This window comes from Canis lupus, chromosome 6 (assembly GCF_048164855.1).
Source record: "Canis lupus baileyi chromosome 6, mCanLup2.hap1, whole genome shotgun sequence".
Lineage (NCBI taxonomy): Eukaryota > Metazoa > Chordata > Mammalia > Carnivora > Canidae > Canis > Canis lupus.
In genome coordinates, this window is record NC_132843.1 from 49,722,979 (window position 1) to 49,741,409 (window position 18,431).

The 18,431-nt window shown below is 35.5% G+C and overlaps 1 protein-coding gene across 8 annotated transcripts in view; it reads right to left on the bottom strand.

Annotated features, from left to right (window-relative positions):
- The window catches only part of FMN2 (formin 2), a 370,841-nt gene that overhangs the window by 262,707 nt on the left and 89,703 nt on the right, over positions 1–18,431 (bottom strand). For all 8 annotated transcript variants that reach the window (XR_012032920.1, XR_012032921.1, XM_072830426.1 and 5 more), the window contains 2 exons: positions 9,266–9,413; positions 1,174–1,229 (listed from right to left, as the gene is read on the bottom strand). Coding sequence is in view for 6 of the 8 variants with exons in the window: in XM_072830426.1 (XP_072686527.1) it covers positions 1,174–1,229; positions 9,266–9,413 (204 nt within the window). In the remaining 2 variants the exon portion in view is untranslated. The remainder of the gene's footprint in view (positions 1–1,173; positions 1,230–9,265; positions 9,414–18,431) is intronic.

Genomic DNA, 18,431 nt, shown 5'->3' on the forward strand with positions numbered 1-18,431 from the left:
TCAAGAGTCAAATGCTTAACTGACTGGGTCACCCAGACACTCCAATTATTATTTTTTTAACTGAAGTACAATTGACATATTAGTTTCAGATGGGTAAAATAAGTGAAGGGGATTTAAGAGGTACAAACTTCCAGTAATAAAAGAAACCAGTCATAGGGATGAAAATATAGCATGGGTGTTTATAATATTGTAATAACTTTATAGCTATATTTGTTTTAAAGCATGAGTAACTTTTAAAATAAAATTCTTGACCAGTGTTACATCCTCACTTCTCCTTAGGAGGAGCACAACTTTTCATGTCTGGTGCAAGACTGCTCCTTTTCAAAAGGGAAGTCATTTTTTAACTTGGAAAAGCTCTCAAAAAACCATCAAATTCGTTAGTTATACTGAGAAAAACACTATGTCCCAAATTGCCTCGTATGTTGTTATACACTAACAAGAAAGTCTTGTCACCTACTAGACCACTCTGGAGGACAGACTCTTCTTACTGATAATTTGTAATACTAAGTTATTTTCAAAAGATTAGTTGGGGGAAAGTATAAATACATTCTTAAAAAATGGTTTTGTATCCAAAAGAAAAACTGCTATCCACAATTACTATTCCATATAAGCATTTCCTTTCTTCAAGTCTTTTTTCCTTTAATAGTATTTTGATATAAGAAAAAAAAAAAACACATAAAATTTGGCTTTTTTAGTAACAGAAAAAAAATATTTCTGTGGAAATTAAACAGACACTAACTAATGTTTCATCCACTAAAGCAACTTAGGAAAATGATTTGATTTTAGGAAAGCTCTGGAATTTTTTTTAAAACTCGTATCCATGTGACTATTATTTCAGCCAGGCACATCTCCATGTGACATCTGGAATGGCCACCGTTTCCTGGAGTCAGCTGCTGTCAGGCCCAACTCTTTGGCCAGATATAGAATGATGCAGCTTCTAAAAAGCTTGTAGTCAGTTCCACTTCAAGGTTGATTTTCTTTGCAAAGCCTAAATGGAAGAAAACATTCCCTTCCACATGACTAGATTCCCCTAAAGGCTTAAGAGAAATAAGGGTGGCCTAAGCTAGTTGGCAGATGAAAAAATAAATCAGAATCTGTCACAATTTTAAGACAAGCAAGAGAGAAAGTAAGAAAGAAAGAGTAGGATTCAACATCCTAATAAGATCTTCTTACCCGCTGAACAGCATCTGAACATTTTTTTGGAGTTTCCAAAACAGCAGACTGAGATTCTGGTTTGGAAAAGAAGAAGGTAGTCAGTATCTTAGAGAAGAAATTTTCCCATTTCCTCAACAGAAAACAAAATGAACTAAAATATATCTTTACCCCGAACTACCAAAAACATCCAATTTATCTTCCAATTATACTTCTGTATTATGAGGAGGACATAACTACTCTTCAGTATATAGAACACATTTAATGACTAACACGTCATTATTTTTAAAATTAGAATAGCCTCAGGCCCTTGACACATCAATCATAATTACTGTTCTCAGTTGCCACTTTCAATTGAGTGTTTCTACTGAAACATTCACTTACTATATTATTCACTTAGCCAAAGTCTGTACAATGACAGAAGCCAACTCATCAATCTTAAAGACAGAATTTAATTGTCTTATCTATTGACAAATTACCTTCTAATTTCACTACCACCAAGAGGCATTGAGTAATAAGGGGTTCTGAAGGGATTTTGTTCCTTTATTTGCCTTTGAGACTCTATGAGTCTGCAAATTCATGCTGGAAAACCTAAGGGATAACCAATTCCAGGATTACTTTTTAGGTGAAGGAGCAATTTCTTCTAAGTGAAACTTGCATGAAAATTTAAAAACAAAAAATAAAAACAAAAGGGCCTTCAGAAATCCCCAGTGCTCCATGGAGCATAATCTGAAACCAACTCATTGTGTCCTCTGTCCAAATTTATAGCTGAGAAATCAGAGGCTATAATATAAGCAATTGGTGGGAAGTTGAGATGAGAGTTTGTCTCCAGTCACATGGCTCCCCACCCACAACTAGCATGCAGACCAGACACCTGACAAAAAATAGCAGTCACTCTTGAGGATAATTTAGACATCCCTAATTTAGCAGGATTTTAGTTGATACATGTTACAATGCCATAGAAAAATAAAATATGCCTACTATTTAAACTTTGTAACATTGTTAAACTACATTGAAAGTGCATTTCACAGAGATTAAAGCACAGTCTCTGTACAGGCCCACTGACCTTCTTCCATCTGTCCATAGTCCCTGACCTCTCTGACCATCTCTGCCTTTCCCCCTACCCTGACCTTCTCACTACCCTTAAACGTGCAATCATATTCCCTCCACAAGGTCTCTGCTGAGGTGGAATATCTTTTGGCATGTCCCCTTGCCTTGCCCCTTCCCTAGGGCTTTGTTTCAAACTTCCTGCACTCTTTTGAATAAAATGGCAATCCCACACACTGCTATCACCCCTCATCCCCTGTCTCTTACTTTCTTTGTAACATGGAGCCTCACATGTTATATGTGATGCCTATTTTACATGTGATCGCCTCCAATGTTTATCTCTCTTACTCTACCATAACGTAAGGCAGGGATTTTTGTCCTTTTTTCCCCATGATATCTCTGACATCTAGAATAGTGCCTGGCACAAAGTAGGTGCTTAAAATACTTGCTGAGTAATTGTAGGAGTGAATGGAAGGGGTGATCAAGAGAATCATCAAATCATGAAAGGGGTATTCCGGGGGAGGGAGAATGGGAGTAAGGATTTTAAAGGGGGCAATATAGATACCACTTTGCCTTTAGCTACTTCCTGCACCTCAGCTAAGAGTTCATTTTTCAAAAGAAAAATCCTTGAAAAGAGCATGAAGTAGTCACTTACCAACAGAGGTCACTGTGGCCATAAAATATTAACAAGTGGCCTTATATTAAAACATAAGCATTTTCCCAGACAAGTATTCGATTTCGTTGAGGTAATTAAAAAGGGAGTCTCCTTTTTTACGTCTGCTCTGAACTTAACACCAGAGTTAGCTCATTTTGAATAAGGATCCTAACATCAAAGTCAAGCAGCAATTCATATTAGAGCAAATCTGAACTCTTGAACACTTTTGTTTCTAGTTACCTCCAAATCCCCAAACACAATAGATTCTAGATAAGGTCCTGGGGCTTTGTATTGATGGAAAACACTTTTCTTCTTTTGTTTTTTATTTTGATTGTTCAGGGAGAACCCAAAGGATCTCCTGGTGGAACACCAACAGTTCTTTGTATTAGAAATATATACAGTGTTTCTTAGCTTTTTTTCTTTTTTTTCCCTATAGCCATAGACTTGGTGACCCGCCCCAAAAAAGCAAACTTCTGGGCTCTGATGTTAAAAAAGAATGCATACAGTTTACTAGAATAATGAACTAGAAAGACAGTCATTTTTCTGAATCCTCCTCCTCCCAAACTTTCAGTTCCCCTCTGTCAAAAAATTCAGTGGTGCCAGAATTTAATTCATTCCCCCACTCCCTCTCTCCCATTATACTTCTTATTTCTTTGAATCAGTGTATTACAACATCTAAGAGAAATTTATGGAAAATGCTTTCTTCAAAATCATAAACTGAAGCATAGGAGTTCTATCGAGAGTGTCAAGATTTTAAGATGAAAAAGATGTACAGAGTAACTGCACTGCAAAACAAAGGTAAAATGAAAGAGAACTCAGAGAAAAAAAAAAGTTAAGGAGAAGACAACTAAAGAAAAAACAAACAAGGCATAGGAAGGAGAAAATAAAAAGAAGCATGAGATACAGCACAAAGTAGTGTGAGTAGAGAGAAAATGGCATGTTTGCAGCAAATGATAAGTAAACTGGTTTCTGAGTAGCTGCTAAAAGCTAGGGTCAATGGGCCAGGGAATTTGAGAAATCCACTTAGTTCTAACATTCTTAGAATAATTACCTCTGGTACAAATGCCCATGACACTTATTACCAACCCTTTCCTCTCCCAGCATCCAGAAGCATTCAAGAATTGCTTTCCACTCAGCTCTGGAACTGACAGTCCAGTCCCCATTACATATTCATCACCCAGGATAGTTGTTATTAAAGAGTAACCCAGTGAGAGCTCTCTCAAGGGTACATTTAAAACTGCCAACTCCTTCACTGACCCTTCTTAAGAATTCAGAAACTAGACTGTTTTTGAAAACAAAAACAAAAACAAAAATCACTGTGAAGCACAGTAGGAGAAAGAACGTTCCTGACAAAACTTTACGTGTTCTAAATAAATCGATAATCTAAAATTCTGGGCTCCCCACAATTCCAAATATGTTTCAGAAATGAACTCTTCATCATCACAAAATAAGCCTATAACTTGTAAAACAAAACAAACTTGGATGAGTTTTATATTTGTAGAAAGAAAGAAAATGAGGATATTCCTCTGTGCAATGAATGGAAAATAAACTAAATCACCTTTTTAAAGCTTATAAAGTATGCCTTCTAAAAATGAATTAAGCAGTCTCCAGTTTTACATTTTAAGTAAAAACGCACTTACATAAAATTATTAAAATACAGTTTCTTTAATGATGCATACACCAATTTGATTCAAGTCTAGTCAATTTAACTGAGGGAGAACTTATTAAATGTTATTTAAATAGTATGACTTATGGTTAGCTACCTAATAAATGGGAGATGTTTTTAATTCTGGTATATCATGTCCTTCCATAAATGAAGATAGAATTAAACATGCAATTTTCCTAAAAGAGTTCAACTCTATGTTCTGCTTATTTGATTACCTCACAGTATGGATATACCCCTCATTGTCATTGTAACACACAAGCTTTAGCTTGCATATATAAGAAAGAAATGCAGGCCAAAATTACAAAAGAAAAAAAAAAAAGAAAGAAAAAGAAAAGAAAGAATTACCTATAGGAGACATGGTCAATCTTTCAATATTTTCTAGCACATTTTATCCCTTAATCAAGTGGCAAGCTGAGAAATAGAACACTATCAGATTCTTCCTGGGTTCCTTATAGAATTTCTGTATTACCTCAATGGAATGTATATATGTTAAAGCATTCAGACTACACCTGGAAATGAGTTGATGATACTGTTTGCCTTACATCACACAGAATCTCTCTTATTAGGAACACTTCTTTTTTATATAGAAGCCCAGAAAAGTGCTTCTCTGAGACACTGTTGCTTTTAATCTCATAGACATAGGGGATGATGAGAGAATTGTCCCCATTTCCCTTTCTGCTTTAAATCTGAGGAAAATTAAAAAAAAAAAAATCTGAGGAAAAATTTCCAACTACCTTTGAAAATTCCAAGTGCTTCTGAAATACATCTGTGTGCTACCTTACCTCAGTTTCATTTTACTGTTTATCCTAAATTCCTTTCAGCTTGATTTATTTTCCTTTGTAATCCTTTTGTATATCTTAGATATTTATATGCTGCTCAAATCTCTTCTAGAGCAAAGGTGGATTACACTGCTTTCAGCCAACATTTAAACATGAGTTTTAGAATTTCAATATAAATAGTCTCTGCCATGTTTCTACCACCTCTCCTTCCACGTATTTTCCTCCAGGATTTTCTGCCCCAAAATTGCCTTCCTAAATATTACTTCTCCAGCCATTTACATTTTCAGAGAAAGATAAAAGGCTTGATGTTTCAAAGAGACAACAAAGAATGATCAAGTCCCTACACACATCTAGACATCCTGCCCCTATTCTCCATAAACTAAAGTTATTATCTCTTTCATCTCTGTGAATCTAGTGAATAATTTTTGAAACTTGGTATTGAGTCTGGAAAATGATCCATGGGCACACACACAAAACTCTCTCAAATACTTGCATTAATGTGCTAAGTAGATATTTATTTTTGATCTTCTTCCAAAAAAGATCTTAATTTATTGGCTTAAATATATAAACATATACTATGTGCCCAAAAGCCTTGAAATGTTGGGAGTCTCCAAGGAAGACAGATATGTACAGATAAATTATAATGCATATGTAATTTGAATGATACAGATATGAATAAAATGCCATGGGACTCCAGAAAAAAGAACAACCAGAGAAGGTGAGGAGGGTGTTGCATAGTATAAGTAAAGGAAAATGAAGGGAGAGAAGATAAAGAGAAAACAACCTAAATGGAAAGGTTTTCTTCTTATCAATGCTTCTACCACCAAACTTTGTAAAACGTTGCTTCCTAATTTCCTGTCCAGCTAGACTTATTCTTCCAGGAGACATTCTATAGACTTCAAAAGGTCAATTTTCACACCTTGGGCTCTTCTGTGGTGACAATGCCAACTGCAAAAGATTCCTAAGAATTTGAAGCTTTTGTCCAGCTTACTGGTAGGGAGAGATACCAAGGCTTCACCTTGACCTCTGCACTTCAAATCCATATAAAGGACGTTTGGTTTTTTTTTTTTTATCATTATATGAAAGGTGGAGAAAAACCTCTCTTACAGAAGGAATTATAAAAATATTTAAGTCAGATGCAAGAGAAATCTGACTTAGCTGGACATGTGAATTAGTAATCAATATGAAAAAGAGCTGCAAGACCAAAATTAACAAGTTTTCATTTTTCTAAGATGTAACTGAAAGTCTTTTTCTTCAAAAAGAAAAAAGTCACTGAACTGTTTTACTTCGATCTAAAATTGAAAGGGGCTACATGTTGGTTTTATACTGGTTTTAACCATGGTGCCATTACACAACAATGTATAGCAATCAGTCATTAAGTGTACTACAAAGAGTTTATTACTACTAATATTTATGTTATCAAGTTTGCTCCATATATATATATATATTTTAAAGCAGTAGATTCTATGCAAGGTTTTTGCTATACTACTGATATTCTCACTCTTACAATTGACTGACTAGGAGGGAGAAGGTAGTATGGTCCTCAGAAGGAGAATGCCCTATGAAGTCACAGCAGGAAAGGTTTAAAAAGTGCCATTAGATCATTTGGACAAAAGAATGCTATACAGTTGTTGAGGTTTACAACAGATCAACTGGAGAAAAAAATCACTACACAATATTATTTTCTACTTACCTCCATCATCCTCTTCAAGAATGCATATTTTAAAAGGATACAAGTTACTATATTAAAAATTACTTGATCTGGCATTTTGCAAGCTACATCAAATAACAAAGAAAACTACATTATTAAGTTCCTGGTATCAATTCCAATTATCACTTTTTACCAAACCAAAATTTAGATTATCACTAGCTTTCGATTTACTCCTCCTCCAGCATACAAAATCAGTAATATAAAATATTTCAAACTTTTTTAAAGTGCCTTAAAATTTTAGAGGAGAATATAAATGTTTCCAAAAAGTGGGTAAAGATATACCAGGGAAGAAAAAAATGAAAATACCACACTAATCATGATGTAAAACACAAGACATGGAGAGCAGGAAAGAAAGCTCTCAATGAAACTAATCAATTCTACTATACCTACACCTGGCTATTTCCTGTCAAGAAGCTGAAGTAATTTTTAACATGAATAACATAGTGTACTTAACGCGAACAATATTTTAAAACTTTTTAAAACTAAATATGCTTTTATGTGACTGCTTTATTTTCAGGTGCTATCATGTTAGAACCCCTTCATCTTGGAAAGCATAGGCATTAAGGAACTCTATACCTTGGCCCTTGATCAACTGTTCTGTGTTAAAAGAAACTCAGAGCCCAACACTAATAATGTTTCCTACTTTCTCTTTCTCATTTGTTGTTCATTTCTGGGAGTACAGTCCACAGAGTGAGCATTAAGCAGGGTTTCAAAAGCATTTAATTAGACATTAAAAAGGGGACGTGCACGGTTGAGTGTGGAGTCCCATAGAAAGAACTCTGACTTAGCTGGACATGTGATCTTTAATAGAAAGAAAGGTAAATAAATGCATCTCTCCCGAGACTGGATTGTAAACACCATATTCACTTTGGAAAGGGGCCTAGAATAAAATCCTTGACACTGTGGGCCATTGTTGGTTTTAAAGGGAACTCATGGAAAACTAATAAAGATATCAAATAGTGCTAATAATGATAACAGTAGCAAACACTTAAACCAAGCCTGGCATTGCACCCTAAATGCTAACTGTGCTTTAACATGCATTAACTCATATAATCCTCAAAACAGCGCTACGTAGTAGATGCTATTCTTATTGACATTTTACAGGTAAGGGAATTGAGTACAAGGATTAAGAAATTTGCCCAAGGTAACAAACCTCCATGCTCTTATGTTATACTCTTTTATTACAAGTCCAGATTAATGACTTTCTTTCTATGAGCAGGGGCAGGATCAGAGGGAGAGAGAGAATCTCAAGCGCACTCCCTGCTGAGCTCAGAGCTCAACTTGGGGCTCAATCTCATGACCCTGAGATCATGACCTAAGCCAAAATCACAAGTCAGATGCTTAAACGAGCCATCCAGGAACCTTTAAAAAAAAAAAATCAAAATTCTTAATTCTAACATTCATGCTACTATTTAGGAAAATTTGGTGAGGGTAGATTTCTAAAGAGTAATGGTGCCCTCCCATGTAGTTTCCACTTATGAGTCAGTCCACTGAGAAATCCGGATTTTATTATTCCAAATTGAAGAATGTAAAAAAAGGAATTAAACAACCAAATTTCATAAAATATTCTTACACAAATATGATTCTTAATTCCTAAAACAAACACAAAGTGTTTTCCCACTTTCAGACTCCATATAAAGCTGATATTAATCTCATGCTATCTTCCCAGCCAATAACACAAAAGACTTTAACAAAAGATACAAAACAACCAAAAAGAAAAATTTTAAAGAAGAATAAATACATCTGAACATTGTAGTTTTGAAAAGATCATTTAAAATTTAGGTTTAATGAAATTTTTATCTCTATCACTCTGAAGGTAAAGAAAAAGATCAAGAAAAGCATAAGGAAAGCAGTAAAGGAAGACAGTCAGAGTAGAGAAGTAAGGTAGTCACCATCCTTGAAGGCAAGAGACAGAAATTTCCCTTTGGAGTTCTCAGTCCACACGATACAGAGCTTCAAGCTCAGGTAGTGGCTATAGATGGTCACTTGTAGCAGTAGTTCGCAAACTTTTGTATACACAATAATAACTGTGTAATTCCAGTATCCCATTCCCTAAAATTCTGACTCAGCAGTCTTGAAGGTGGAACATAAAAATTTTCAATTTAACAAGACTCCCAGTGATTTTACTTGAGTTAGCTGCAGACTGTAATCGAAGAAATACTTAGAAAAGAAATGCAGACTCACTAGCCAGTAAGCACTGCACAGGTACTTTATGTTATGCACTTTCAGAACATGCACTGTTCCTGGGGTCCCACCTGTTTCAGCATCCTTGGGCCTGTGTTCTTCATCACGAGGTTTAGATGGTGGCCAAACAGATGGGACTCGCCTGGGAAACTGTCCTTCTGTGTAATCCAGTGAGTGAGTGGGTTGGCTGACTGCAGCCCAGGTATAAAGTTGATCTTGCTATATTTAAAAATAAAAAATAAAAATAAATAAATACAATGTAAAGCTATTTTAATCAATCATGAAAAAAATGAAATCTTTGATCACTACAACTTCATTTCTATCATATATATATATATACACACACACACACATATATATACATTCATTTTGGGGGTGTATATACACATATAAAACAACACTGCATACTATCCAATGTAGACTCATAACATAAACATCCTTTCACATAGTCATTTCATTTTCATGACTATACTTGTCTCAACTGCTTTTCTATAGCAAAACTCGGTCTTTCTTCAGTGGTACAGATGCCATAGGGGTCTGCAAGGAATTATCAGAAAATCCAGACATTCAATCAGGGGACTCCCTGAACTAGCATCTTTAAGACATTTGAATGTGATGTCCCTTTAAAATCTGTTTAAACACTCGTAGCAAAGTCAAAGGACAGGCTGTACTTGGGCACCACTGGACAATAATAGCTTCCTTGCCTTCAACAACAAAAAGCCTAGGAAACCGACTTATCTTGGGTCCAGGCTGGGAACTGTTTGGAACTGAAACCATGAAAAAGTAAATGAACCTGCCAAGAATAAAAGAATTGGACAGGGATCTTCTGGCAAAGAAAGTGCTTCCCAGCTGCCGACCAACAGAATCTGGACAGAATGAGAAGGCTCATAACTATACCTAGTGCCAGAGAGCAAAGTGGAAATCTCACAAAGGAAGTCACTTTGAGGCCCATAAACACCTTGGAAAATTGCTCATTAGGATTTCAGAATAACATGTTTAACCATTTTAGGATGCATGCGCTCAATAGACGTATGCCCTAGGTTTCTTTGTGACATTTTCCTTACTTATAGGTATATTTCCCCATAGCTTTTGATCAACATAAGTAAAGTAAAGAGAATAACAGTATGATAGAGGTGAAGAGCAAATTAAAAACAAACAAACAAAACATATACCGTAATCAGAGAATATCCTCATCCCTACGAGAACAGAGTAAGACTTGGGTGAGAGACAATGTCAAGGCCTGCTGCAGTGCAGCATCCAGTCACTGCTTTAGAAAAATGTCTCCTTTTCTGCTGCCAACCATTAAACACAGAATTCTGCTTCCTTCGTGTCTGCAACACATGAACCTTTCATGGAAAGTGTAGTCAAGCACCTAGCCGGGTGGCAAGCTGTACATTCCCTGACAAAGGAACTCTTGCCTAGAGAGCTTCATCATCTTAATAACAGACCCACTCCGCCTCAGACTTGGCACCATATAAAAAAAGGCAACAATAGTCAAGAGGATAAACAGAAAAAGAAAAAAAAAAAGGATAAACAGTTTCGCTTAGGATTTCACAATTCACCAAAATACAAAGTATGCTAAAAGCACTTTATAAGCCTCATATAAATAAACAACAACAATAAATTTTGGTCAGTCCTCCAGTTTTTGAAGCCACACCCCAGGATTGTAATATATCACAATGCTATGATGGTAATCTCAAAATTGCTCCTTCATAGCATGGCTCCACTAGCAGAAAAGAAGCAAAACACAAATTTCTTTTGTGGCTTTTTAAAACATACAGATGTCAACTCTTCAACCTATCATTTAAATTTTTCTAAATTCCATCCACCCCCACCCCAATTTATCTCTCCATGTTCCCTAAATCAAGCTTCACTCTACTACAATGCCTTTCCAGTTCTCTCCACTCATAGAATCTAATCTATCAGTAAAAGTCTAGCTGAAGTCCCACCTCACCTGGACCACTCCTCCATCAGAACATCAATACAGCACCCTGCCATCCTTCATTTTGAGAAGTAATGGTATGCCATCCAGGATGGTGGCTTAACATTTTTCTGAGTACATCTGATCTTTCCCCAAATTGACTGAAAACTCCTTCAGCATGTGAAGTATGTACACAGGTCCTATAAATCTCCCCTAGCACTTGATAATGTGATGATGACTACATAAAAGCCATTTAACTGTCTACTGAATTAACAGAATTATCAGATACAAAAGAAATAGAAGAGATGGCTTATCAATATGAGCAGTGACAGTAGCTGGTAATCCCATTTTTCTTCATTTACTTAACAAGGTACTGAAAAGGTACTTTGTGGACATCACATGTAAAACAAAGCTATTAAATAATCTGTTCTACCTAATTCTATTGGCAAATATACAATATAAAGAAAAATACGGAGTAGACAAAACTCCTAGGACATTATCAGTGCTGCATCATAGACAAACCTCTTAACTTTACAAGGTCTTGATGTTCTTATCAGTAAATCAGGAAAAACACCTGCCCGTTTTTTTATACGGCTTTTTTTATATGGGTAGCATGAAGTAGGAGCAAATATTATGTGGAAAGAGCTATGATAATGACATGCTGTTATTCAAAAATAACACATCATGCAGCCTGGGTGGCTCAGCCATTTAGCGCCATCTTCAGCCCAGGGTGTGATCCTGGAGACCCAGGATCAAGTCCCACGTCGGGCTCCCTGCATGGAGCCTGCTTCTCCCTCTGCCTCTCTCTCTGCCTCTCTCTCTCTCTCTGTGTCTCTCATAAATAAATAAATAAAATCTTTAAAAATAATAATAATACATCATGAGTACTACTTGTTTTGATTTTTTAATCTATTTTTGATTAGATCATTTCTTGTATTTAAAAAATCCTTTTCAAAAAAAATAAAATAAAATAAAATATCCTTTTCAGAGGAATTCAAAATTGTCATCATATGTACACATCAAGATATAAAACCAACACTAAATCTTTGCTTTATGGTAGGAAGCTAGTTCAGCACACTTTGGTCTCCAGAGCTCTCTTGGCAATTGCACTGATTGTTCCTAACTTCTTAATTCAAGTAATGATTGCCCTGTGATCTTTCCTCAACCATCCATGAATTTCTTTTTCTTTGTTGTATTTCTTTCTAACATTCCAGAAATATATTTGTTATTTTCCCAAGGAGGGTTATAAGCCCCTTGCTCCAACTACCATATTCTATATCCCACTTTTCCCACAGGATATTATTCTATACACATGAACTACAAGGGTCAAGAGCAATAAAAATTGTTTTTTGACAAATCAAATCATAATTTTCTATCTGGGTTAAAACAAGAATATGTTCCCATGGCAATGCTTTAAATTCTTGAAGTCTCTTTTAACTTTTGTTGAGTTGGATCATTTCTTCTTATTAAAGAAAACAAATATAAGCTTTCTACCATAGGCAGATCAGAAGATTTAAAATCACGTACCAAAAATGACATAAATAGACCATAAGCTTACTACTTCAAAAAAGAAAGAATAGCTACTTATAGCAGATATTTAATAATAACCCCAAAATAACTCAGAGCTATAACGCATAAATAGTTTATTTTAGAGAACCCACTGGAAAATATAATACTCAAAGTTAAGCATTCTAAGAGTATTTCATTGAGATTTTTCAACCCAAAGTAAGGTTTGTTTATCAGTTTAAAATATCTCATGTTAACATTTTTCTGATAGTGCTTTATGCAAGAAAATTTCATGGTCCATTAGTCTGTATGTTAAAGCACAATCTAAACTACTCTCTGAGGGATGCCAGGGTGGCTCAGCAGTTAAGCATCTGCCTTAAGCTCAGGGCATGATCCTGGAGTCCCGGGATTGTGTCCCACATTGGGCTCCCTGCATGGAGCCTGTTTCTCCCTCTGTGCTCTGCCCCCCACCCTCTCTGTCTCTCTCTCTCTCTCTCATAAAGTAAAATCTTTAAAAATAAATATAATAAAATAATAAAATAAGATAAACTACTCTCTGAGAAGTACTGCCATCCCATTGGTATTCCTATGACTCATCAGTGAGTGGGGATGGGATGTCCACACATATGGGAATAAGTCTTAGTCTGGAGTTCCTCACTTCCTCAGAAACTCCTCAGTGCTGCCCCTACTCAAGTGTCTATCAAGGCTGATAGATCTATATTTGGGTGGCAAGTTATAGAACTGTACCTCAGATATTCTAAGAAGTACAATCCCCTATCAAAAATGAGAAGTCTGACTGAGGGTGAATACATATTTTAAAATTAGTGTTTGAAAAAATAATAAAATAAAATAAAATTAGTGTTTGAGTTTTTTTTCTATATCCCGCTTTTCACCCAGGATATTATTATGTACACATGAACTACAAGGGTCAAGAGCAATAAAAATTGTTTTGTGACAAATCAAATCATAATTTTCTATCTGGATTAAAACAAGAATATGTTCCCATGGCAGTACTTTAAATGGGTAAATACCCATTATGGAATTCCCAGATCATATGGTAATACTATTTTTACTTTTTTAAGGAAACTCCATACTGTTTTCAACAGTGGTTGCACCAATTTACATTCCTACCACAGTGTACAGGGATAATCTTATCAACACACGCTCACCAACACTTGTTATTTCTTGTCTTTTCGATACTAGCCATTCTGACTGGTGTGAGGTATTATCTCATTGTGGTTTTGATTTGCATTTCCTGGATGATGAGTGATGTTGAGAATCATTTCTTATATCTGTTGGCCATCTGCATGTCTCTGGGAAAATGTGTATTCAGGTCCTCTGTCCCCATGTTCATTGCAGCATTATTTATAATAGCCAAGATACGGAAGCAACTGAAGTGTCCATCAATAGACGAATGGGAAAAGGTGTGGGGTACACACACGCACACACACACACAATGGATTATTACTCAGGCATGAAAAAGAACAAGAGCTTGTCATTTGTGACCTAGACCAAATTAAAAGGCATTATCCTAAGTGAAATAAAACAGAGAAAAACAAATTCTAAATGATTTCAGTTATATGTGGAATCTAACAAGAAAAACAAATGAAAAAACAAAAAAGACAGACTCATAAATACAGAGAACTGGTAGTTACCAGAAGATATGGGAGAAATAGGTGAAGAGGATTCAAGAGGTACAAATTTCCAGTTATAAAATAGATAAAGGAAGATAAAAAATACAGGAAAGGGAATTATATTCAAAAATATTATAATAGCATATAGTGACAGATGGGAATTATAGTTATTGTGTAAAATGTATAGAATTGTTTCAAAGATTATTTATTTATTTCAAAGGGGGAGAAAAAGAGAAAGAAAGTAGGGGGAGGGGCAAAATAAGAGCAAAAGAGAAAGAATCCACAAGCAGACTCTCCACTGAGCATGGAGCCCGATGTGGGGCTCAATTCAAGGACCCTGAAATCATGGTTGAAATCACAAGTTGGCTACTAGTTAACCCCACTATGCTGTGCACCCAAAACTAATATAACATTGGATGTCTAATTCTGCATAAATAATATGTTTATGTTTGCGGGAGAAAACTAAAAAAATTCAAAAAAGTATACAGTTCATCCATTTCTTTACATATATTCCATTCACCCACAGAGTGCATAGATAAAACCTATCTCAAGCCACCCAAGGACTCTTTTTCCTCAAGAATTACTTCAGCTAAACTGCGCTTGGGTGTGACCTCTAAGAAAAAAAGACTGCTAGGTTCACTAAAAGAAGACAGCTGAAAATATTCATCCCATCACACAATATTTTCTATGAGAGAGTTCTGAAGATAACTATTTCTAAACTAGAATTTCATAGCCTAACCTAAATATTCAATAGTTGGATGGTATCTTGAGTTTATTTGTACTTTTTTCATCTTATGGACCACTGTGTTAACCAAATTTGTTTATTGTTTTGGCTATTGAAAAACTTAAAATAAGCATATGTCCCATTTGCCTCATGTTTTGGAGTTAACAGAATACATGATTTTTATCAGCCCCATTTCTGGCTCCATTTTATTCTTTGTTGTTGTTTTTTTCTTTATACTGATAGCTAATTTTTTTATTTTATGATGTCTTACTTTTCTTACTAATCATTCTAAGTAGTTTTTGAAATAAGCTAGCAATAAACACATAATTTGTATTAGAGAAATGAAGAAAGATCCATTCATATGCCTATTTTAGCTCATTTGAACTTTTTGTAAAATATCTGACTGGATAAAAAGTACATCCATGATAGTAGACAAAATTGTACTCACAATATTTTGGTTTGTATTGACAATTTAATTGTAAAAAAACCAATAGCACAACTCTATAGAATTGCTTTGGGGTAAGGGGAATAAGAAAAACAATATCTAACCAGTACCACATGTGACAGCATGCACTGAATATATTATTGTCTATTGTCTATACTGAATTATTTATGTAGCTGTAATCATGGTGTACATGCTTTCTAATAAATAACATACTACAGATTTTTTTTAAATCACTGCATCATAGTCATGCTTACAAATTATATTTCTGCAATAGTCTTGACACAATTAGCATTACAGTATACTCAATCAACTCTAAAGAGAACATGTGAATGTGACTGCTCAAAGCATCCCTGGTCGGCATTTAAAAAAGAAGTTATAGTGATGCCTAGGTGGCTCAGCGGTTGAGCGTCTGTCTTTGGCTCAGGGTGTGATCCTGGGGTTCTAGAAGCGAGTCCCACATCAGGCTCCCTGTGGGGAACCTGCTTCTCCCTCTGCCTGTGTCTCTGCCTCTCATGAATAAAGAAATAAAATCTTTAAAAAAATAAAAATAAAAAAGAAGTTATAAACCTGGAAGGGTATATAAAAATAACATACACAAAAGAATAATAAGAGTAACATCATAAAGACTAAATCTATAGGAGAGCAGAGGTCTTTGAAAATGTTTCAGTGTAATATAAAAAAGGGGTATTTTCTTAGCTATGGAAAAATATTTCATGGTGATCAACTGGAAGAACAAATATTGTTAAAATGTCTGTACTACCCAAAGCAATCTACACAATGCGATCCCGACCAAAATACTGCCAGCATTTTTCACAGAGCTAGAACCCTAAAATTTCTATGGAACCACAAAAGACCCTGAATAATCAAAGCAATCTTGAAAAAGAAAAGCAAGGCTAGAGGTGTCACAAATTCAGACATCAAGATATATGACACAGCAGTAGTGATCAAAACAGTATAGCACTGGCACAAAAATAGAAACCTAGAAAAATGGAACAGAAAATCCAGAAGTGAATCCCTAATTATATGTTCAATTAATCTTTAACAAAACAGGAAAGAATATCCCACAGGAAAAAAGACAGTCTCTTCTTGGGAATATTGTACAGCAACATGCAAAAGAATGAAACTGACCTCTTTCTTTTTTTTAAGATTTATTTATTTATTTATGATAGACAGAGAGAGAGAGAGAGAGACAGGCAGAGGGAGAAGCAGGCTCCATGCCGGGAGCCCAATGCGGGACTCATCCCGGGATTCCAGGATCGCGCTCTGGGCCAAAGGCAGGCGCCAAACTGCTGAGCCACCCCGGGATCCCCACTGGACCACTTTCTTACCACAAACACAAAAATAAATTCAAAGTGGATGTGACAGCAGAAAGCATAAAAATCCCAGAGGAGAACACATCCAGTACCTCTTTGACATCCGCTGTAGCAATTTCCTTTTATATATGTGTCCTGAGACAAGGAAAACAAATGCAAAAATAAAAACTATTGGGACATCATCAAAATAAAAAGCTTCTGCACATTGAAGAAAGCAGCCCAAAAAAAGGGCAACCTACAGAATAGGAGAAGATATCTGCAAATGACATATACTAATAAAGGGTTAGTATCCAAAATATAGAAAAATCTTATAAAAGTCAACACCCAGAAAATAAACAATCCAATGAAAAAATGGGCAAAAGACATGAATAAACATTTTTCAAAAAAAGCCATACTGGTGGCCATATGGAAAGATATTCAACATTACTGATCCTCAGGAAAAATACAAATCAAAACCACAGGTGAGATATTATATCACACCTGTCTGAGTGGCTAGAAACACAAGAAACAACAGGTGTTGGCAAGGATGTGGAGAAAAAAGACACCTTTTCACTGTTGGTAGAAATGCAAACTGGTACGGCCACTGCGGAAAACAGTACAGAGGTTTCTCAAAAAGTTAAAAATAGAAATATCTTACAGATCCAGCAATGGCACTATAGATAATTACCCAAAAAATGCAAAAATACTAATTCAAAGAGATACATGCACCTCAATGTTTATAATAGCATTATCTACAATAGCCAAACTATGGAACAGCCCAAGTGTCCAGCAACTGATGAATGGATAAAGAATACACATACACACACACACACACACACACACACACACAATGGAACATTACTCAGCCATAAAAAAGAATAAAATCTTGCCATTTGCAATGACATGCATGGAGTTAGAGAATGTTATGCAAAGTGAAATACATCTGTCAGAGAATGACAAATCCATAGGATTTCACTCATATGTGAATTTAAGAAACAAAATAATGAATAAAGTGATGGGGTAGAGAAAATGAGAGGATGGAGGGGAGAGGGAGGGAGAGAGAGAGAGACAGAGAGAGAGAGAGAGAGAGAGAGAGATGCAAACCAAGGAACTATAGAGAACAAACTGATGGTTACCAGAGGGGAGGAAATGCAGTGATTAGGTTACATAGGTGATAAGAATTAAGGAGGGAACTTGTGATGAGTACTAGCACTGCATGGAAGTGTTGAATCACTAAATTGTACACCTGAAACCAATTTATTATACTGTATGTTAACTAACTGGAATTTAAATAAAAACTCACAACAAAAAAAAAGGAAGTCCCCTAAAAGAGTGAATAAAATTCAAAACCTCTGACAAATATAATCAAGTAAAGATACAATTAAGCAATGTCAGAAATAAAAATGGAAACATTATACGGATCCTACAGACATTTAAAAAATAGAATTTAAAATAACTTTAAACATTTTTTAACATTAGATAAAATTATTAAATCATCTCTCCTTTTAAAAAGGAATTTATCCAAACTGACAAATGAAATGGGAAAATGTGAGTAATCCCAGAACTCAAATTTTTTAAAAGATTTTTTACTTATTTATTTGACAAAGAGAGAGCAAGAGAACACAAGCAGGGGGAGCAGCAGAGGGTGAGAGAGAAGCAAGCTCCCTGCTGAGTAGGGAGCCCAACATGGGGCTCAATCCCAGGATCATGACCTG